The 24,081-nt window shown below is 35.0% G+C and overlaps 1 protein-coding gene across 7 annotated transcripts in view; it reads right to left on the bottom strand.

Moving 5' to 3' along the window:
- The window catches only part of ERC2 (ELKS/RAB6-interacting/CAST family member 2), a 529,850-nt gene that overhangs the window by 206,359 nt on the left and 299,410 nt on the right, over positions 1 to 24,081 (bottom strand). For all 7 annotated transcript variants that reach the window (XM_074879349.1, XM_074879348.1, XM_074879351.1 and 4 more), the window contains one exon: positions 20,329 to 20,489. In XM_074879349.1, the coding sequence (XP_074735450.1) occupies positions 20,329 to 20,489 (161 nt within the window). The remainder of the gene's footprint in view (positions 1 to 20,328; positions 20,490 to 24,081) is intronic.

Here is a 24,081-nt window from a genome sequence, read left to right as displayed (position 1 = left end):
CTGCTCTTGAGGGGCTACAACATGAAGAAAAATATAAACCACACAAGATAGTTGTTCTTCCCTACCATATAAAAAACACTTACCAAACACTTTAATATATTTTTCATCATTAAAATGCTTAAATATTGTTTGCCAAAGTAATTCAAAAGAAACTCTTCCTTTTATAGTCATTCCACTACTTCCTACGCTCTCCCCCCTAGCCCCCGCAAGAACTCAGTCTACACATTCCTGCTAACAACTTTTCTTAAAAGGTAGAAAAAGATATGGAGCCATAGGAAATGCTTCTCTGAAGTTTCACTAATGAGGAAGCAGATCTTAAGGCTCTTGCTGCTATTGGGCTCATTTGTATTTTTTATGAGCTGATGTACTAGTGGGTAGAAGAGAGACAGACTCTCTACTGGCAGATTAACCAGCCCTTTAAGGGTGCCTGCTATTAATTTTGGTTATTCATCTGCACATCTGTCTCTGCCCAACTGTGTCATGACTATTGCTCCTTGCAGCTCACTTCATTTAATCAGATGCTTTTCACCACTGAAATCTGTCAGCTTGTTTTCTTCTCTTACAATATCTCAACTCTAATAATCTAGTTGAAGATCAGATCTTTCATTTCCACTAGTGGGAATAAAATAATCTCTGATATTAGAAATTCAAAAGTTATTGACTACATGTTTATTCACCACGTTACTGACATGATGGTTCCTGACAACAATTAGTACATCTATTATTTTCCTTAAGAAAACATGTTTTACTAACCCCAGACTGACCTAGCCGTGACTCTTAAGGGAGCCAGTCATACTAGCAAAATCTCTGAACTGAATACAGTTTAAACCCTCCATTGCCTTAAAATTTCATAGATAATTCCCCTATCTTCCAATGGAAGAAAGACTAGCTTGTACCAGCTTTCAGATAAGAGATGTTGTGTTCTCTACTGGAGAATATTTCCCTTTGTTTTGTCCCTCTTATACATCTTAATTCTAAAGGAACAAGTCATATGACCTGTTTCTTTAATGTCTTCACTTTCATTTTCTAGACTCTATCTGACTATAATAATTGACTTTGGATTGTTACTACCACCTGTGTACAAAGTGTAGTACCTTATCATTTCAGAAGGAATATACAGTACATTACTGTGAAGTTCATTTAAGCTCTGCTCCTGTCCCACTACTGCTTTGTTCACTTAGGGAAGCATGGGAGTTTTCTCAAGCATTCCATAGATCTGGCAAGTAGGAGCATGGAATCTGCTGTTCTTTACCTTTAGCTGCTATAAACTCTTGCCTATACAAACAGGAGACTGCTAAAACACTGTATATTATCCATGCTTGCCCTTTATGAGACCCAACCATGTCTCACATGGTTCACCTGACTTAGAAACAAGTGATATAGCAGAGTTGGGATTAGATCACATCAAATATATTCTGTTTTTATTTACATTTGCTTTGTTATGAATTCTACTTTAGAAGTACATATGGTCTTTCCCAGCTAAGAAACATGCTCCAACCACAATGGTCACTGTCAAAAGAACCACAGTACAGAAATCGGTTGTTTCCTTAGTAAGGCAGGATGTCTGCTCTCAACGTGAATCTTTTATCTGGTGTTCATTTATTCTGTCACTGTTCTTATCAGTCTGAGGGTTAACTACCTGAAGGAATACAACTAAAGAAGACTTTCTTCCTATCATAGTTTTGCCAGATTTACAACAATACAGGGTTCTCCAAATCAGGCTGTTTTCTTTACACTCTCGTTAAAGAAACCCCCTGCTTGCTTTGTGATGCCAGAATAACACAAAAAACCACAGCCACTGAAAGATTTTGCCTGTGGATTACCATTTATCTATCCTTTAAATAATATTTTCAATTTATTTTTAGTAACATTTAAATACCTACACAGAAATTTTAGCATTTAGATTCATCTAGCCTAGATGGAAGCCGGCACACTGCAAAGCTCTAACCATTAGCAGTTTCTCACAAATCCTATCACACCATGCCTCTTTTGGGCCACAGCGAACAGAGCCACTTTATTATGAATGATAGGTAAAACTGCCTGGATGCATAGGATCAAAGAAAATAAACCGCCGTAGATACACTTATACTATCTCAAAAGCTAGGTACTTTTAAAAAATGCAGGGTAGGAAAGAAGCTGTTTCTTACAAAAGTAGGCTTCCATATCAACTATGCCTGGGGTTTTTACATGCCTTTCCACAGACTGGGATAGACAACTTTAATAATCAAATTTCAGTCAAGGATGCACACATACAGTCACCATTATTTAAAACAAGCTAAAAATTTAGTGGTTTTGTGAACATTTCTACAAGCAAATTCTTTTCCTACACTATTAATAGAAGGTAAGCACAAAAATAACTGAAGATCAGCTGAGACAAATTTAGTGTCTTATTTTGGTGAATATTAATTTATTTTTTGAGGTCTGAACAGATTCCGTATAACAGGATGTTAATATGAACATCCCTTATTGAAAAGATTTTTCTCCTCCTAGTGTTTCTACTTGATTCAATAGTCATTATTATGGACTGTGAAATAACATTTTCCCAAAGGTGAAGAAAACAAAATAAACTATTTCATGATTTCTCTATCTTTCTACTATCTCCTACTCAGGTTGCTGTGTGATTCTTCATTGCTCAGGACTCCTTCTGTGTATCTGTATTCTACGAATAATTTTAAGAAGGCAGCTGCAGGTCAAGATTTGCTCTATCTGGTTGGATGCCTGTGGCCTCTGAAGTGAGAGTTAGTACTAATACAGATACCCCATAGAATAGACTTTTTATTCATATGCTTCCTGCAACTGTTAAGAGAAAAAAGCCATTAAAAGCAAAAGATTAGATCTAAAATTTATCTTTAAAATAATTCCTGAAACAGGAGTCAGACCAGAACAAACAAGCTTCTGATATTTACTGCCAAGCATATTGGTAAGTATAATTCAGAACTGCAACCACCTTGTAACATTTATACACAAAAGACTAACTTTGAGACACCAAATTACAAGTACCCGCCCCAGTTATAACACCTGTGCATTCCTGGACATATGTGAAATGATGAAAATAAATACACAGCAGCCTTGAAGTTCTACTCCTTTTGACATATCAGTATAATGGTCTGTGTCAGTATATGATAAAATTACAAAGTCTAGGCCTCTCAGAAAACAGAACAATTTTATGTATAATATGAGACATGGTTTGCTCTTGGAAAAAGAGAACAGGAAGAAAATTTTTAGATTTCTTTGTTAAGGTAATGAGGAAAAGTGAAAGGAAGAGAAATTACTTAAGTGACTCAGAAGGTAGCTACAATCTTTAAGAAAAAAATTATTAACTGGGGAAAAAATGGACAGAAGAAAGAACATGGTTTCAAAGAGACATCCTGAATCACCAAGTCTGGTTGCCTCTAAAAACCAGAAAAGGGTAAAATTAAACCTGAAATTCATTCTTAGGGTATAAAATTCACTAAGGCCTACCCCTTTCTATATGCCAAAAATCAGTGATTTCATGTGGAAGTCTTTCAGAATGTCCCAACTACTGCTTGACAAAAAGGCCCAGAAAACAAACATGGATCCCTCCCTTTGAAGGGGCATCTGAATCTTCTGCCTCACACAGAGACTGCAGGAAAAGTATTATCAAAAGGAGAAAATTCACATATATGAGAAGATACTGGACCAAGCTTTCTGTTAAGTGACTCCAGCAAGGTAAAAATTTTGTAAATGGGACATACAATGTCTATGCACTTCAAACAATACCAGTGTTCAAAGGAATTTTTTATACCGATCTTTCATGCCTACATTCAAGAGACTTACTTTGGTTTGGTTTGGGTTTGTTTTGGTTTTAACTGGTTCAAAATTCTGGAATTCTTTCCTGAATCAAAACATGTAACTAAATGTATCAATTCCCAGTGGCAGAATAAACATCTGGAATCATTCTAAGTAAGCCTCAAGAGGCATACTACTGTCACAGGGACCCTCCTAACGTTACACAATGCAAAGAACATTCTGGAGGCACATAGGAATTGTTCTGCCTATCTCATGTTTTATAGATCACAGTTGCTACAAAATCTGTCTGAAAATGCTAACAAGATGCCCAAGCAATGGCAACCAAAGAGGTGTTTGACTCAGTACTACACCTGAAATAGCTTCAGAACTGGGAAGAGTATGATCCTCAACTTAGGAAACAACCCTATGTTAAAGGGCCAACAGTGAATATTAGTGTCTCAGTTAATAAAATTTTATAATTAAGGTAGCCCAAATATTAGAACCGTCCTCTGACCAGCATGTTCTTTATTTTACATTTCTGACAAATAAGTTACAAACATGAAAATAAGGTTGTAAGATAACCTGAAGGAAAAATAAACACCGGTTTCAGGCAATGAAATATGGGTATCATTAATTACATGTATTTAGTTTTGAAAAAAAAAAAAAAAAAGGAGAATTTATACTATACCCCGTTCAGAATTCCTATGGTAAGTATGTATGGCCTTCACAGAATTCTTTATTTTCTCATTTGTGAGTTTTACAAAGGAAAGTAGTGGCACTACACCTTTCTTAGGGTATTGCTTTCACATAGGATGATAACAGTCCCTTCACTGCATATTCAGAAATCTAAAATAACAGAAGTGATGAGGTTCATTTTCTGACCAAAGAAAGCCACTCTTCACATATTTTATAGACATATATGGGCAGTCTATGTTTTCACATGTGTGAAGAACTTTTAAAAACTTAAGAGAAGTTAAAGTAGTTTTCATTAAAACAGCTATAGTTCACAAACCAGAAATGAATACATGAAGCTAGTGCAAAGGTAAAAGACAAATATTTCTATTAGGGGAAAACTCAGTAATACTGGTGCAACTGAACATTTAAAACTTACTTTAAAAGAATCTAATTTTATTGAAAAAATATATAGTCTACCAGCAACAAGATTTTTAGAGTTCACAGTGCGTTACATTCTATCATCTCTCTGATATTAAATAAAAGCAATTATTGTTGCACTTATAATGTTATTTAAAGCTTGCTATTTTTTAAATATAGTGTCTCAGCTTTAAAATTTGTATTGTTCAAAATCTCAGGAAAAAAATATTTCTGCTATCAAAGAATGAGTAATTTTCTTTCCTCCGCATGCTGGTTGTAATCCACATGTATTTTGTCACAATTTATCCTCACAAAACAGTAAAATCAATAGAAAAAAACTCTAGGGAAAGCCATCTGCAATGAAGTATAGAATGAATGCTGTTAATCTGCTAAACAAGAAAAGGGAAATTAGGGGTGGACTGGCTGCTGGCAGAAGTAGCATTATACATTTAAATTAACATTTCTTAATTAAGTTTATTTGTAAACAAATCTTGAAACACAGTGCATCATTTGTGTTCTAATATTTTCTGAACAAAAATAAAGTCACTGTAATATGGATTTTGACAGCTAAATCCACAACATAATTAAAAGGTAGCAAATGAAATCGTCTACAATAAAATGTGAGCTTGTGAAATGATTACCTCCTTTAACTGGGGCTTTTATACCTTTCTTTAGAGTTATAAATCATTCTTTAAGCTAATAGAATTTTAGATTTGTTCAGCACTTTCGAACAAATTATTCTCAGATTGTTTCATATTGGTACCTACCTTTCTGCTTTGACTTTCCAGAGCACCACTGAACCATTTGAGAGGTATTGAATAATCAACATTTATTCTGATCAGCAAAATTCTACCCTCCACTCCACGTTCATTTTATGTTGGGTTCCTTAGATGCCCACATCAAGGGTTATGATAGGCAGTTAGTATGCACACTTCGCCAAGACATGCCAAAATGTTGAATGTTCTCCATCAGACTCCTGAGCAACTCAGAAATAGCTCAAAAAATATTCTTAAATTTCTATCCTCAGACCTTCCTTCCCCAAAGGAACGAGCACTGTGAAAAAACAGCTATAGTTCTATTTACACTAAAAAAAAAAAAAAAAAACAAAAACAAAAAAACACAACCAAAAAAAACCCAAACCCAAAACAACCCACAGTTCCCTAGGGATGTACTTCTGTAGCAGTGGGAATCAGCATGCATTACTTTATAGCAGTACGTTCTGCATGCTTAGTTCTTTAGTATATAAAGTCACTTCATCAACCCAATTATTTCTTTTTTTTCCTGTTTTTTCCCCCAAAGTAACTCTAAACTACTTTCAAACACCTTCATTACAGAAATGATTCAACCAGCACTGCTGCAAACCATGGAAATGTAAAAGCTGTTAAAAATGTATTAAATGCTGTCCATGCCACAAGGGTACTAGTGTAAAATGACCTTAAGTTTAAAGGCTCCCTATGAAGGCAGAACAGTAATCTGCTCTGCTTCTCCTAATGAATAACAAATGGGCCTTCACAATTCATTTAGTTCAGTACAAGCTGCCATTACAACCCATTTTGTTTTTTTAACTTTGTGGTAATGTATCATCTTGCCTGACTCTATGTCATCTTCTTGAAGGTCACCAAAGATATGTAACTCCACTCTTAATAATGAAAAAAAGGAGGAAGGAAAAAGAGATATGACAAATTTTGACAAAGCACCAACCAGTCCGTTCCGATATACTATATCACACAGTGAGGCTCATACTTCCTACACAAAGATGCTTCCTCTATTTTTAAAAAAGTCAGAAAATCACTGAAGTCTTCAAAATAATTCTGTTTTTCAATTAATAACTAAAATACAACAGTATCGGGGAAAGAATCCTTTGGGTTTCTATTTACTTACTCTTGATTTTTGTTATGCCTTAAAATATAGTCTGAATCTGAGCATTCAAAAAGGAATTAAAAGACCACGAATATTTATCTTTATTTCACAGGTATTTAGAAACATGTATTATGTTGCTATGGACAATTAGCCTTTTATCCAATTTTAGTTGGTAGTTTAACTCACCCACCCTAAGGTTTTAATTATCCCCTCAGTCTGCATGCTTAGGCCTCAATTCATGCAGCTGGAAATCTGCCTCAGTGATGTTATAACCTTGTTAATGTAACAAAAGAGGAGTTTACTTAAAACTGTACTGACTGTGGACTTAAGCCAAATTTACTTGAAAGAGGAAAGAGACTGTCAAAAATCCTACAATAAACACAGAAATGCAGTTCTTTCATAACCTTCACCTTAATTCATATAGACAAGCAATTTACATGTAAGTGGATTCATATGGCCTGTGAGGGGCCTCCTCTCTGGAGCTGGACTATTCTTTGTACCCTACCCCCATCTTTAACAAAAAAGCTCCAACAGCTCACTTTACAGAAATGGCAAAGTATCTGCAATCTTTTTTAATCACAATAAAACATAATTAAGATAAACATTTATAAAGCTAGTCAGTATCAATAAAGGCAGCATAATTTCACAAAGCCAATTTCAAGTAAATTCAGCTAGTCCTTTGTCAAATACATATTTTAAATTCAATAAAGGTTTTATTTGAAGAGTGTAAAGTTGCACTTCTAATGAGGTAATAGTTACTTTAGCCTTAAGTGGAAGTTGCTTGTCATATACTGATATCCCCCATTCATTTAGTTGCCAAATTTCGGTAGGGATTTCCTACATTCATCTGTTAATTAGATTCATTTTTAGGCTAGATACTAACAAAAACCTACATTAGACTAAACAAAACATCATAGTATTGAAGTGTTGAAGGGAAAGCTTTCTAAGAGAGAAAAAAATATAAATTCTATTTCTTAATACAACTGTGAAAATACCATAGGTAATTTTCATCCTGATTGGATCCTTGTACTATTTTTTTTTAAGAGGGGATCTGATGGGAGGGGCAGTAGTGCGTAGCTGGGTGGTACACACGTATGCATAAGCCACAAAAACAATAACAGACTCTGTTTTCATTTCACCAGTTTTCTTTCAGTTGCTTCCAGGTGGGCAAGGAGGGCAACAGGCACCCAAAACAAAACCGGAAAGCAGTCAAGTTTCTTTCATGCATGCTGAAAGTTTAAATATTTTTCAATAGGTGAAAAGGCTTTTCTTTAAGCTCATGAATGTCAAGAGTATTTTCCACTCTGTTAAGAGGGTATCAGGTGGCTCGATGTCAGATGATGATCTATCACACTTCTTGGGCTTCTACTCTTTAGGTGTTATGTAATAATCTCTACTTTTTTGCTACTGAATTTCACACTAGTCCCAACACCAGCTCCTGCTCTAAATGCCACAGACATGAACTACTTACCTTCTGTTTATGGACCACACAGAAAACTAGAAAGAGTTTCTCAAGATAGTCATACAAGATCTGGATGAGGTTGTCCAGCTCACAAAAATATTCATAAGTTATCAAACACAGTAAATCCCCTAAACAGTGATGAGAAAATTCTGGTTTTGAAGCTATTAGATTGAGGGGGTTTAAAAGTTCAGATTTCTCTTCCTATTAACTGCATCACTCCTTCCTAACCAGTCTTTGGAACACAGCTTGCCATAAAATGCAGACAGCTGAACATAACTACCATGAAGTCCCCTCACTACTGCTCACTGAATGATGCAATAAGGTCCTATGTTCACACCTGACTGCATTTTATCCAAACCTCTTCCAGTCTAAAGAAATAATGCAGGATATAAAATAACATTCTTATGAGTGTAGATTTAAGTGGAATTAGAATTTTGTTCTGTAATGTATATTCACATCCCACATAATGTAAGGATTTGAAAGTATCTAGGCTAGTTTTGATTCTGTGTTGCACACAGAGGTGACTTACCTATCCTATCCTATAAAACCTACTTTTGACATTTTCTCCTCTGTTTCGACATTTTCTACCTCTGTTTCCTAAGCACAAAGCAAGCTCAGGAGGGTTGAAAAACAAAAGAACAAGTTAGTACATTTAATGACTGTCTCTCTCAGACCAATCTACATTCTCCCTCCCACCTAGAAGGTGAGAACTATGTAAGCTAGTCCTCAAAGAATGCAAGATGAGTTTATTGGGAAGCAAAAAAGAAGAATCCCTAGTAACTAGAATGATTTTAGCAATATGGTGATCCTCAGAGGCCTGTGTGGCCTAATTTTGGTCAGAGTCAAATGCAACAAAGACAAACTACATGTTTGAGGTAGGAGTGGTTAGAAACTGGGAAGAGTTTAACCACAAAAAAGTATTTTTACATTACTAATCTAAGCCAGTAAATCACAGTTCCCCCCTTAGTATCTACATATTTACAAAACTAAAACTGGATGGGGTTTGAGAAATTCACTATTAAATATGAGGAAAAAAATATACCATCTTTCACTTGCATCCCCCAATATACTTTTAAATACTAAAATGCAACATAATAAGCATAGTACTCCTATGAGGATTATGCAAGCTCCTCTACAAATGCAACATTTCTATTTACCAACAATTGAAAAAATCTTTCCACTAACAATATTCTGCACAAGTTTGTGCTGTCACCAAGCTTTTGTTTCACCTTGAAAAGTTTATCTATTCAATTGAAGCAACTTCACCCTAAGGGAGCAAACCAAGGTGTCCTTTTAAGGTGATGTTTATCCTGAACACAACAGCTTGACTGTAAGACGTAGCACAGACTTACATAATGTACCTTCTTAAACAGGACTTTTCTTTGATAAGATACCCTGGTACACTGCGTAACAGTGTGGACATAGCCAGGTTCTTCACAATCAGAGAAAATTGAGATGAGCTCATCCTAATTTCCACTGTCATCACATAAGTCATGATCTGTGAGTCTCTGCTAAACAGCAGCACAGCATTGAAAGGAAAGGTGGTGTTCATTAGAAATTCAGTGCTTTAGCACATTTTTGTGTGTTGTGCCATATTTTACCATTTTACACCTCACAAAGCATGAGAGGATGCACATTAGAGAGCATTAATGAACGCTCTCAGACATGAGAGAGCAAAATTTCAAGCACATCTTGCACCTTATTAGATGCAAGAGAACCCAATCAGAGGAAACAAAGCAATAGGAACTGAGATTTGTTTTGCCACAGCACACAGAGGAGTACTTGTTTTGCTGGGGGCATGGGGTAGGGGGGGGGGGGGGGGGCGGGGCAGGGAAGGGAAGGGAATGAGGAAGCACAGGAAGGAGGCAGCAGTGGATTTACTTCATAGCACCAAAGGAATAACAGGAAGACAGAGAAAGCTAACCGAACCCTTCCCTTCTGCCACTAAGCAAGCTGTTCCTGTTTGATTGCTTCTGACTCTGTTCTCTCCTGACTTTATAAGACCTTTTCCTTTTAACAGAAAACATCACCATATACATTTCTAAGCACATTTTATATTTTTATACAATATTAAACAATAAACCAGTAACTTAGTTTCAGTGATCCAAACCTTTACATTTCTTTGGTTCTCCATTTTCAAAGATCTGAGTTTACATTAAGTTCAGCATTATCCCACTGGGGAGACCCTCAGCTCATAATTCCTACCATTGAATTGCATGTCCTGGGTCTCAAATATGCAAGATTTGCCACTGGAAAAAGGAAAAAAACCTGACCCATCATATTTTGAGGTCTAAAATGCAGAAACATCTGCTAGAATCATATTCAGTTGGCTGAGGTTAGGAATATGGGAGCCTGCAGTTGATCAGCGCTGCCCTAGGTGTCACGGAGGCCAATGGGAATTACACTAAGAGGGTTTCAGTAGACAAGGGCGTAATTCAGTCAGCTTTAAAAAAAATCCATGAAACAGAAGCCTAACTTTTTCTTCCTTTTTTTTTTTTTTACTTTCAGCCTCCTACTCCTTCCTTTCTGTCTTTTGAGCCACTTGTTCTTTTGAGTATATTATCAGAGGTGGAGGCCTTCACATTCCCATGCTGGCTGAACTTCAAAACAAATGCCATCCTACTTCATCATTTTTATCATTACTGATTTTTTAGCTAATAAAAGCACTTTTAAGGTAGTTTTAAAACAAATCATATATAGCTTTGTCAAGATCAATAACTACAGAGTACAACTTTTTTCTATAGTATTGTTCTTCCAGATTTTGTTGCTTATATTTTCTTACATTAAAAAAGTGCAATAGAAACCAGACAAAAAGTGTTTAACACTTAGTAGACAGCATACAAACTTCTTCTTCTTTATCTAAAAAGTTCAGATTGCTAAACTCCCCAGTAAGTTAACTGTAGATAAAAATCATAAGCTTCCTTAGAAAATAGAAACATACTTCAAAACTATACTTTTCCTTTGGAAGAGTCCAGACCTGGATTTTTATTCTTCAGGTCTGTATAGCCCTCCTCCTTTTACCATGGCCCATGTTTTACTGAATACTAACTCATAGTCCCTTCTCATTTTTATATGCTATCCTTCTCATCACTGTCCCTTTTCCAGCTCACATGACTTTAGAATGCTATAAATCAAGTTATATCATAAACTGGTGTATTTTAAACCCTAACACATTTATAAACTAAAAAAACCCAGGCATTTTAGTTTAGAGGTTGATTTTTTAAAAAGGAAAAAAAGAGGAGAAACAAATGTAATGATTTTCAATTGCAATAGTTTCTTCAAATTTTAATTTACATTACAAAAGACTAGAATACATCTCAAAGTCCTTCAAGCAGCTTTAGACACCTGTAAACCTTGACACACTGTTAATCCTGTCTGTCTTCTAAGTGGTGCAATCACTAGAGAATGTCATGTAACTGTCATACTTCACTCTTACAACCTGCACTTTAAAACAATCACTTGGTCACTTGTATCATCTTGTAAATTCTCTTATATACTATAGGGCAACAGATGCAAAAGGCTATTCAAAGTGTGGCCTTTAATCTTTCTGGAATGTATTAGTTGACTTAATATAACTGGTTCTCAAAAAAAGTTTTAAGAATCATCTGATCATTATCTATATGTGTTTCAACATAAGACAGCAATGTGGGAGGAAAGAGTTAATACTTCAGAGAGAAAATAAATTTTAGGAACATAGTTCAAGAACAGCAGCCAAAGAGTATAAAGAAGTAGCCATTTATGGATCTCTTGTCCATGAATTTGTATAACTCTTTTTTGAACCAGCTGATGCCACCCTGCCCTCTGTGAAAGCAAGTTCCAGAAGGTCACCAACCAACCAATCCATAAAGCAACACTTCTCTGTCTTTTGAATCGATTACTGATTAACCTCAGCAAGTGCCTGATATTCCTCATGCTGGGAGATCTGGCAAACAACAGTTCCACATTCAGTTTACGCCTTCCTTTGAGATTCTGCAAACTTCAAACATATCCACCCCCTGCCTTCCCCAGAGTGAAAAGTCTTTAAGTCTCTCCCTCATAAAGCAGCTGCAGAATCCCCTTGATCTCTCTACCATTCAGGTTCTGGAGAAAGCACTTGAGGAATAAAACCCCTAAGTATTGTGGAATTTCCAATATAAAATGTTTGCTGGAGCATTGACTGTTATTTTTCTACTGAGGCAAGGTACCGGAATGGGTAGAGAATAATGGCAACAAAAACAGAAAGAAAAGTGCACTACTAGGATACAAAGCAGCAACTACCATCAAAGTTCCTTTCTGTCTGGCAGATGCCTCAAACCATATGGATCACAGGAACCTGGAAGATCATTTTAACAACTAGAGAGTCAGAAGCTTAAATCTCTATAGCTTTTTGAGAATATTGCTCATGGAAACACATGATAATTAAACCAAAATACTTATAAGATGAAGAAAACAAGCTGGTCAAAGTCCAGACCAATTTTCTAGATCAGAGAAGTATGCTTATTTATTATAACCGTAATATGTGTTGTCCGTAATATGTTTGAAGTCTTTCTGGTTCGCCTTCAGACAATGCTTCTGTGACATAAGAAGCACTACTGTCATTCCATAACAGAGAGGAAGACATTGCCTTCATGGGAGGGAAACACTTTGAAAAGGTTGTTACTGCACTCTACCACTGTCTAAAGCGGACAGGAAACATGGGAGAGGCCAGCTTCCTTTGCTTGGATATCCATTATAAAAACTGGCAAAATACAGCCTCTCATATCACATTTTGGAAAAATCCTAAATTGATCTTACTAGCCTCCAATAGCAGGTGACAATCTAATTTGAAAGTAAATTATGACCTTAACAAGAACAAAATGAAGAAATAGCACACTTTCTTCCCATGATGATGAAATTTCAAACATCACAAATCTTATAAAATAAAATCAAAGTATACTATCATTTAGTCTGAACATATAAGACTCAAGTGAATAGGAACTTGGTGACACTCACATGTCTTTAAATAAGAGAAGTGCTTTGCCAAGTAAACAGTTCACTCATTCTGTTCTCACAAAGAGAAACATTTTATTGCTTTGTGCCCCTTCGTTGTTTACAAAAGAAAAACATCTCTTCATTTTAGTCAAGAAAGCTTCTGTTCCAGAGAACAAAGCCTTCATTTGGGTTTCTCTAATCTTTATGGTGTTTGCAAGTTGGTGTCAAAAATGTTAGTCAAGGCATGCTGTGTTACAGGTCTGTGGGGCAAAAGCAGTCACAAGAGACTTTCCACCCAAGTTAGAAGGAGACCACATTACCATTCTAACTACTTCCTATGGAAGTCACAGTTGTATCAACATCCTGCTGTTTTGTTTGTATTTAACTTGGGATATGACTCTCTACACTCTCAGCATGAATCCTACAATTAAATGGAAGCAGTCCACAGGTTACTAAAAAACAGTCTAGTGTTCTACATTCAAAATGGTACAATTTTTGAGACAATCAACTTGCTATCCATTCACTGAACATGTTTAGTATACATTGCCACTGCTGAAACAAGTCAAAATAATCCCTCTAATAAAAATTATAAAAAATAGTAAACTGCTTTCTGAAAATTATTTTTTCTCCGCAGCTATTTATACACCACTCCGTTATCTAACCTATTAAGTAAAGATATGTTAAAGAATTCATGTTAGAGAAATTATCATAGCTATCTTTCTCAAAATATAGGCTGTACTAGAACTGACAAAGTAGCAAAAAATATTTTAAAACGATCCTACTTTCAAAATAATATTTTATTAATAGTCTAAGAAATCTGACCCTGGTATATTTGCTTAAAGTTCAATTCAAAGATTATCCTTTAATGTCATGTATCCACTACTACTTATTTAGCCTAGAACTATCCCCAAGGTAGGCGCTGGTTCTTTTTAGAAGATACTAGCATGTAAAAAAGGAGCATAAACCAATCATCTTTGCCCACACCTTTTAGTTAAACACCTTAGTTTCCAGTGGAGGCAAGAGAAACAGTTATCTACCTTCTTGCTTTCCTTTCTGAAAAGAAGGGGGCAGGGAGAAAGCATTGCCTAACTGTAACACAGAAAGCAGACAGTTTCTGTAAGCAAGTTACCATTTCAAGTGGTTTTAAAGAGTGAGTTACACGCAATTTCAAAGAGTAGTTCCATTAAATCACCCTGCCAATTTCTCCTACCTTGCTATATTGCTTTCCTCATCTTTGCTGCTGTCTGGAAGAACCCAAAAAAAGGCAACTAACTACATGCAAGTAGAGTCCCTACAATTTCATCAGGGATTTTCCGGTCAATGAGTGTCATGCTTCTGGCCCATGTGCACTGAACAGGTGAACTGCACACACAATTCTCTGAAATGTTCCAGATGCACTGGATTTATTACTCACACAGAGATTTCAGAAGCACTCTTGACCATAGCTGCACCCACAGCAATGAGGAAGAAACCACTATCCTGTGGGTGACAGAACATCTTGGGGTGGCGTAATTAGGACATAAAGGAAAACATGCTGAGTTCCTCACACTTTCCCTCCCGAAGTGCCAGTCTGAGATGGAAACAGTAATAGGGGAATGTAAGGCAGGGACATGAGCTGATTTGTCCAGGTGCTGGAAACATGTCTAGATTCTCTGGACATCCAACAGCCCTTGTCAGAGCTGCAGCTCCTACTGAGCTGCTACACAGATGTGAAATCCCCAACTTCTACTCCAGTAAAATTTATAGATGGAAAAAAGGGGTATGTCTGCAGAAAACCAGATGAATGGTAAACTCCCTTATACTTCTGCCACTAGTACTTCATAAAGCATTTTGACTTCCCTACAAACTCTGAGTGTGACTCACTAGTTTTATATCTTACACAGTCTTCCCCTTAGGCTGTGATGCCTGACTTTCAGAATCCATTCAAAGACCCTCTTCATCCCTGCAATATCCTCAAAAGTCCACTTGAAGCCATTTGTATACTTGGCCATGCTTGAATTTCCTGCACTAAAAGGAAGGAGGGGACCAGTCAGATCAGGTGACAGACAAATGGGCAAGACACATTCTCCTCCCTGCTACATGACAAGCTTCCTGCTTACTCTGTGAAGCTGCTCATATTCAGTTTGTTGAGCCAAGCAGATCCAGACCATGGTCTTGCGCCCGAGACTGGCACCTAGTGGCAAATACAAGTGCCCTCTCCTTGCTTGGCAGAGCCCCTGAACCACTAACCCAGCAGGTAAAGTGCAGTATCTGTTCAGCACTTCGATAAAGACTGGCAGCTGGTGGGACTGAATCCTTGGTGGAAGAAACATTTTATCCCCTTCTTCCCACAAATATTTCACCCTTGACTATACACAGGTGCTGTTAAATGAATAAAGTAAACACACTGAAAAACAGAGATAAGCAATACTCATTTATTATTTTCAGTGAAAAAATGGGTGGACATTCTTAAACACAGGAAGGGATGTTTAATTTTATACTGTCACTGTAAGAAAATTTAATGCAAAATCTTATTTAAAAATAAATTGGTATTGGACAGCACAGCAATGTTCTATTTTTGTTACTGAACGAAAGGACAATTCTGTGATTCTGTGACTAGTAGCTGGTTATTTTATTAGGAGATATTTAATGCTCCGTTATTGAAGTAATCTGATTTATTCCACATAAGGGAAAATATATATTCTTCTGGAAATTTGTAGTGAATTTCAGGGCAAGGTCACTTCCAACAAAACTGATTTAGCAATACCCACAGGTGATGGCATGAACTCTATCAAAGGCAAGGAAATTGCCTTTCAAACTCTTGGAATTTCATTCGGGATACTCTGAAAGCTTCAGAGCACTGAGTGTACTGAGTTGACTGCTAAAGGAAATAGTAATTAGCAGTTGGATCTCAAAAATTAAGAATTCACAGATCTTCAAGTCAGAACATGGAGTTCAGTCTTTTGGGGGATTAAACCCATGGCCACTGATTACCAAGTGCAGTGTTTGTCACATGTTAACTAAGTCACTGAAAATTGAAATTAATGCAAAACCACAATGCCATAATTTTCTTTCTTTTTAAATTTTGTATTTAAACATATTACTAAGTAGAGTAAACACCACAGAAAGCTAATTTAAGGGCTTTTAGCCAAAAAATCCCCAAGTTTTGATAACAAAATTTTGGGGTTTTTTAGGGAGGGTAGTGTTTTCTTGTTTTGTTTTTAACTTCAGTGGTTGCAGCTTGAAGATTATATGCATATAATTTAAAAGTTGAACTAACAAAACAGGTGATGATAATCTTTATATCTTTTCCCTCTAATGCCATTAAGACTTTCTTTTATGATAATTGGCTCTCCAGGTCAAACCTTATCTTTCAAGGGGAAAATAATTTTGACCATTTCTAAAAAGATGATCTATCCCATAGAGTAAAATCCACTTGCCATAAGGACAGGCATTTATTTTACATACATATATAAAGCAATTTTAATATTATAAAAATACTCATTTATATATCTATACAGCTATCTAATTTTGTTACAAGCAGGTTTATGAGTTTTGGAAGGAATCACCATATAGGAAAGGACATCTGTATGAAAGTGTTGTGGATGCCTTGTGGTCATGAAAGTATGCTCCACAAATACGGCATTTCTGAAACATCTGAAAAAACCTCTGCCACATCACAGCACAAAAACTCCTACCCTCAAGCTCTTCATATTACAAAATGAATAAGCTTTTCTAGGCAAGTCTTGTGAAGTTCTCAGTAGGCTGTGCTCCTTCTTGCGGACTCTCAGAAAACAAAACCAATGTCTGGAAAAAGTAGTCTTGATATATATATATTTCTAACTACCAATTTTTAAGTTCAGGCCAATTGAAACATCGTTATGGATGATAAATACATTTTTAAAAAATATTAACATGCCTTTTGTCACACTGTGCAATACAGAATTTTTTTTTAAACTATCACTTATTAAAAAATAAAAAAGTGCATTGATTTTTTTTTTTATGCTCAGTTAGAAAGAGCATAAAGCATTAAGACAATTAGGCAAAATGATGGATTTGAACACATGCTGCATTTTACTGTATGTGTAACTTCCATTAATGTCAGTATGAGTTATGTGTGGACTGCTAAAATAATATGACCATAACAAAAATATTTCCTCCAGAACTAATATAGTAATATTTTTAATAGACGTTTGGAAAATAAACCCCACATATTTAGAAAGTAACATGCAAATACAAATCCTTCTCCAAACTTAACACTTTGGAATTCTTTAAAATAAATCTTATTTTTTCACATGTTGGCATCAAGTTAAGAATAACTCGATGTTTATCTCCTTCTATCAAACTAGTTTTCATTTAATGGATACTTATCTAGTTTCTGGTTCAAAAAGACCAACCAGATAATGAACAAGATTAAGCTGCTATCCATTTTTATTCTAAACTTCCTTAAATAATTGAATGTATATGGGAACATGTAATGACAACTGAAGAAGTTATCTAAAACTGACCACTGATTGTAGCCAGTAAATTAAGATGGATCTTGGCAATGTCGGCCAGATGGGCCTAGAATGCAGAGTTATGTTTGGAACTTGAACATAATACAAGCATAGGAAATCATCATGAATGTTCTTAAACACACAGTTCATGCCTATTTAACTGGAAGCTAGCAGCCAAAATCACTCAATATTAAATTTTAAAAATGATAAATAGGAGACATGGTCAATGCTGTCAATTAATAAATTATCTTAAAATATCAGAGGGAAGACACACTATTTTAGTATATTACTACAACACAGAAGTATCATTATTCTGTCACTGGATGCCTGGGTCTTCACTGATTTCTACAATTGATTTTTGAGAATACCTTATTCATAAAAACAATATAATGCCATATTTAGTATATTCTGTTGTAATGCAGCAGTGTTATAAACTGTCATACACTTACTCTAGTGAGCAATTTCAAAAATTAAACTACTGTAATGAAATATCTGAATTATTTCTAAAAGACATTTACTAATGCATGTGTATCTATTAATTTGATTTTAGTATATCTTATTAAATTATCTGAAATTGAGATTTACATTTAATTTATATTTAATAGCAGTCATGCAGCCCTTATACACAGAGCTCAAAAAAATGACTAAGTATGTTCACCTTTGCTTCTCTGATTCAGTACTAATGTTGTTAAAGAAACAGTAAAAAAAAAGTAAATATGATCATGTGAATTTCTGTCATTACTCTTTGTTCTCTGTTTAGTAATATTGTGCTGTGATCTTACATATTTCATTTTGTTCATTAAAATTCTAATTTACTCCTAGACCAGCAAAACCATCCTAACATCTGATAGCCATATTCATTTCTTTCCATCTCACCACAAGCAATAGAAGTTCCGTCTGATTCCATCTCCAGTATGAAATCAGCCATGTAACATATTTCGCAGAAACTAAAGTTAGGATGGAATTAAATATAGTAATAGAATATATGGGGGTTTTATGAAAGTTAATTCTAATTCTAAGTTATTAGCTGAATCATAGATTTCAGGGGGAGTGATCTGTATATGAGTTAGAGCATTAGACTCTTACAGGTAACGACGCAGAGCTAAGTAGCTGGGAAAGCTACCTAGTAGAGGATTAGGTAACCCTCTGTGGCCTAAGTAGGAAGAAGTATGCATTATAATTAATTCTGTTTTATTATTACAGGTTAGAAAGGGTTTGTTATTAACTTAGAATTTCAAACAATTTTTAGGTCAGTTCAGGATTAAAAAATGAAAACTGTATATGAACGATTGCTTCTCTTGAAGACAGAAAAAAGACAATAGCAGAAGAAGTCTACATAATTACACAGCTAACAAAGTAGCAATTAAGAAACCAAACACAAAAAAGAAAAATAAGAAAGAAGTCTTACAAAAGAAACCATGTTACTCACTACACAAAGAAAAAAAACAAAAACAAAACACAACAAAACCAACATCCATTTAACTAGAATTTTTACTAATTTAATTTTTTAAATGCTACTTTAAAATTTTCTTCTAATCTTACTATTTTACTCATAAAATTTATATTGTAAAAAACACACTATATGCTTATATCTCATTTTAAATTCCAAACTATTCCTAACTTGGACCTTTGATACTGGGCCTTTCACCACTAGTACCATCTACTCAGTCATTTATTAATAAAATAGCTTTTACAAAAGAGGAGTCAAATTTCACTATTTGCCAATGTCACTCCCAGACTGAAGATACATGCCTTACACAGTTCTTCTGTGAGGTTCTGTGTACCCAACCAAAAAAATCACAATAACAAAATTAAAGATACTGCTTTTCTCTTCCCTATGTTGCTCAATAATTGATACTTATGATAAAAAGAAAAAAAAAAATCTTACCATTAGGATGAAAAACAAGCATGCACTCAAAGAAACGGACCAAAGCACTATACAGAAAACAGATGACTTCATGAAATATACTGGCACTGAGCATCTGAGTTATCATAGGTGAAATAATATGTACATATAAAAGAAAATCAGAGAAAAAATAATTATCTATTATAGAATATAATATCACATACTACTCTAATTTGCAAGTGCTCCCATTTTTCTGTATAGATACAGACCTCATTAAAGTCAAAAGCAGAAGTTCTCTGATTTCACTGAAAACAGTCATGCTTACATTACAGTATTTCTGCACCTGTATTACATGGCAGCCATTCTTAAAACCTACTTTTAAATTTAGATTTAAATTATATGTCTATCTTCCTTTTTCATTCTGTAGACATATAGATAGTGATCATGTGTATGCAAATAGGTTTTTGTTGTTTGGGGTTTTTTTTAACCAATTTAATGCAATAACATTTGCACCATCCACAAAAAGTTAATAAACCCTTCTCCTTGAATTTTACACTAACAGAAAATCCAACATAGAATTCCTACTGAAAGATGGGGCTTTAGACCCTGAATTTCTCATGAAAGTTATACTGTGCTGATATTTTATTTGCATGTAACAAAGGACAGCTTTCAAAAAATTCTTATCATGTCAACTGTTGAGTACTTCTAAACCGAAGACTTTTGCATTTCCATATTTTAAAAGGAATTTAACAGTCTTACAACTATTAGAAGTTCTTAGATTCAGATTTCAAAATATACATAGAAAAAAAACCTTACAGAAAAAAACCTTTCTCTTATGGGAAGAAAGTAGTAATTTTAATTTTTCTAGAAATTAGAGAAATCAATGTACTTACTTCATTTCTAGAATTTCTTCAAGCTGTTTTCTTCGCTCTATTCTCAGGTTAGCCAGATGTGCTTCTTTTTCAGCCAAAGACTGCTGTGTTGAGGCAAGACGGGCTTTGGTAGAATCTAATTCTTGTCTAGTCTTTTCCAGTGCATTCATCAGCTCTTCTACCTAAGAGAGATAATTTTTTAAGCTCCACATTCTTTACAATAAGTAAATCTTAAATCTATATAAATAAAAAAAAACCAACCCACACAAAAGGAATTATTTTAAGTAAACGGCTGTTCAAATCTATTCCTATCTTAACTGTTTTAAAAAATAACAGTAGTCTTTACCAAAAAATCTTAATGTTTCCATTAATCCATCAAGTAATAACCAATATTTATACAAAACAGAACTAACACAGATCGCTAGAAACCTATTTAACCTGAGCCACCGCCACACACAGACAAAATTTAGAAATATTTTCTGCACCATTTAAATTATTTAAATTCAGGGTGGTAGTAACTCATCATAATAGCAATTTCAGAAATTTTAGATGCAGATGTAGATATATATTTTAATATAAAACTGGTCATGACAATCCATCTATTTTTCATCAAAAAATGCACTCCCTTCTGTGCAGCACAGGTTGGCTAGGGAACCTGTAGACTTGCCAATCCTTGGGTATTTTCAGATCCTGACTGAATGAAGCCTGGAGCATCTGATCCAACTTCAAAGTTATCCCTGAGCAGGGTTTTAGACTACATTGCCTCCAGTGGTCCCTTCTAACCCAAATTATTCTATGATTCTGAACTTTAAATGTCTGTGACTGCTCTAATAACAAGCGAGTTATTTTCCTCATGACAACTGTGAGAATCTCTGAAGTATGAAATGTAGGAATGTTAGGGTGATCTTTCTTTAGCATTGGTAAATGTCAGCTGGATGTAGGATAAATTGCTTGTTGCAGGAATTCAGAAAACCTTAATCTTTTGAGAAAACAAAATTCAGAAACAAAAAAGTGTATGACATGGTCTATCACATTATTTAAAGAACACACTAAAGAATGGAGACTACATATGACACCTGTCTGGCAGCAGAAAATTTACTTGTGGGGTGAATCATTATATCCACAGAACCGGAGGGTCACAAATAGTCTCCAGCAACCAAGACACCAGTATGATTTCCCCCTATTCAAATGATACAGTTACATTAAGAGCTGCAAGTAAACAACAGATTTAACTTGGTTTTATGAGATATAATGATTTAAATAATAAATGTCCTATTTCCTGTATTTTCTTTTTCACCTCCTTTGTCCAAATATTAACATTTTATAAATTAGCAAACACTTCAGGAAAGAACATCTAAATAAAATTAAATGGGAAAGAGGATATATTCCAGTTGTTCAGGTCATGCAAATCACTGAAAAGTGTTCACTTTTGCTGGTGTATTGAAAAGTCTGACAACATTCTACTCTGGTCGTATAACAGAGAAAATAAGATGTTTTCTCACAAATTCATGCTTAACTGTTGTTTGCTGTTGTTATCTCAATCCTACTACCATGGGATCAGTGTTTACAAGCCACATATTTTTGTTTCAATTTGAACACACGTTGCCTCCTATATAACAGGTTTAATAAAGCAAAATTAATAATACAGTCCTCATCAAATTATAATGAGGACTCATACCCTGTCTGAAGATGATACACTGATCACTTACCACTTCTACACCAGCTGCATCTGCATCTTTATAAACACTCTAATAAGATCAATGGAATACTAGAAAAAGTCTGACACCCTTCAGCGTATAAGAAGTTATATTTCATGAATGCAGAATCAGAATTACCAATAACATTGAAACTACTGATGTTCAACCTTCCACTCAGAAAGTAAAACCAGTGTAACACTGATATAAATGAAATAGCAAGGAGTGCAAATTGTGCAGTAGAGTCTGTGCAGGTGCAAGATTCTACTAAAGCAAACCATGAAGATGAAGGCTTTCGGTATCTTTGTAAAATTACTATCTAAAGAACTTTTACAGTAGAAGCAGCAAAGAGAAAATATACTTGAGGGAAATAAAAAGTAAAAAAAGCTTGACTTGCATTTAAGTCCCGGGGGAAAAAAAAATTTTAAAAGCCAAAAAAAAAAAAAAATGCCAGAAGGAGAGATATCATATTTCTTTAAAAATACACTCAATTTCAATAACACCAGATACTTCATTTTCTCTTTTAGTACAAGAACACAAACCCATGCTGTCTCGAACATGGACAAGCCTCCACTGCTAAAACATAATATGATATTTCTACCTGTTTTCTTGGGTTATTTCTTAGGCTTGTCCTTGTGGTTTTTAAAAACTGCATATAGTTTCTGCTGAGCTTCCAGCCTGTTAGTTAATTCCAGGCAACATACATTAATAGAAACAGTAGTAAGGATTCAAGACTGTGAAACTCTTTCATACAGACTCTTGGTTTGAGGCAGCATCTTTAAACACCAAGTCACTCCACACTTGCAGATTTGTTTGGCAATGAGAACGTAGAAAGGCGGAACAGCAGCACTTCCGTATCTTTAGTATCATTGCACTCCTTTGCCTACAGGTTCAGCTGACTTAGTACCCAACCTGTTGACTGACTGAATGCTCACCTGAGTTCTGATATATCACATCAGTTACACTTTTAAACATTTAAGGGAATTAAAGACTTGTGGAAAACAAAGCTGTGGATTTGTTAATGTATATTAATAACATACTCTTATATTACAGACAAAAGAGATCAAAGTTTAAGAGAGGGGGGAAAAAAAACCTTTAAAAATTTAAATATGAAATCTTTTTCAAACCACAAATCGTTAACACATGTAGACTTCAAAGTTATGTTTTCATTTACACTTTCAACAGAGTATTTGCCAGCTAGTTCTTCCTCCACTTTTTGAATATGACCCAAGTTCAGAGTTGTATGTTTTCCTAGTTAACGGTCTCACCAACACCTACAGCAGAATTCAACTGGCTGGCATGTGCAAAAGAAACTGATTTTTTTAGGGTTTTTTAGATGAACTACTATCACACACTACTATGTGTGTGAATGCTGAAGTTGCACACAAAACCATCTTAGCATGTTTATTATTTAGCTGTAGCAGATATATTACAACTGAAAATTAAACACTGAAGGCAGTATTATCTAGATATAAAAGTCTAGGGGGAAAAAAAGCATTGTAAAACATAAACCAAATTCTTAATGTAAGCACATGTTCTCTTCTTTGATATTAAATTAAAATGACAGCAAAAAAAAATTAAGGTTTAATGTTGATGTACTACCTCTTAGTCCTACTGTAAGAAATGGAAATAAATCCAGTAATACTAATGACAAATTTTAGCTTTCTGACCTATGGCAAATACTTCTTTTGCTGCACTTAGGGGCACTTCATCTAGAGAATAATGCATATGCAGGAGTCCCTTCCTCTCCAAAGCACTGGTATGGTCTTGCCTTCCAGTTTCTTTTTAGTTTTTCCACTCTCCAGATATTCAGCTGAGTCCTCCATTGAAGTGTCAGATCAATAATGACCAAGTAACACATTTACATACTTTTCTTATTGTACAAAGGATCAAGATAAAGTTTGTATTCATGACCATATTTGTTACCTGTAATATCTCATCCAGCCATCTTCCCCCCAAACTGAAGCACGTATTCTACCTTAACTATCACATATGCATCCTTAAGACTTTTATTTACACCGAAATACAGAAAAGTCCCTCAAAGTAATTGTTGATCAGTAACATATTCTAAAACCCAAGC

The sequence above is a fragment of the Strix uralensis genome, chromosome 10, assembly GCF_047716275.1.
Source record: "Strix uralensis isolate ZFMK-TIS-50842 chromosome 10, bStrUra1, whole genome shotgun sequence".
In the NCBI taxonomy this organism is placed as follows: Eukaryota; Metazoa; Chordata; class Aves; order Strigiformes; family Strigidae; genus Strix; species Strix uralensis.
The sequence above is the reverse complement of the archived record's forward strand: the minus strand, read 5'-3'. Positions and strand labels throughout refer to the sequence as shown.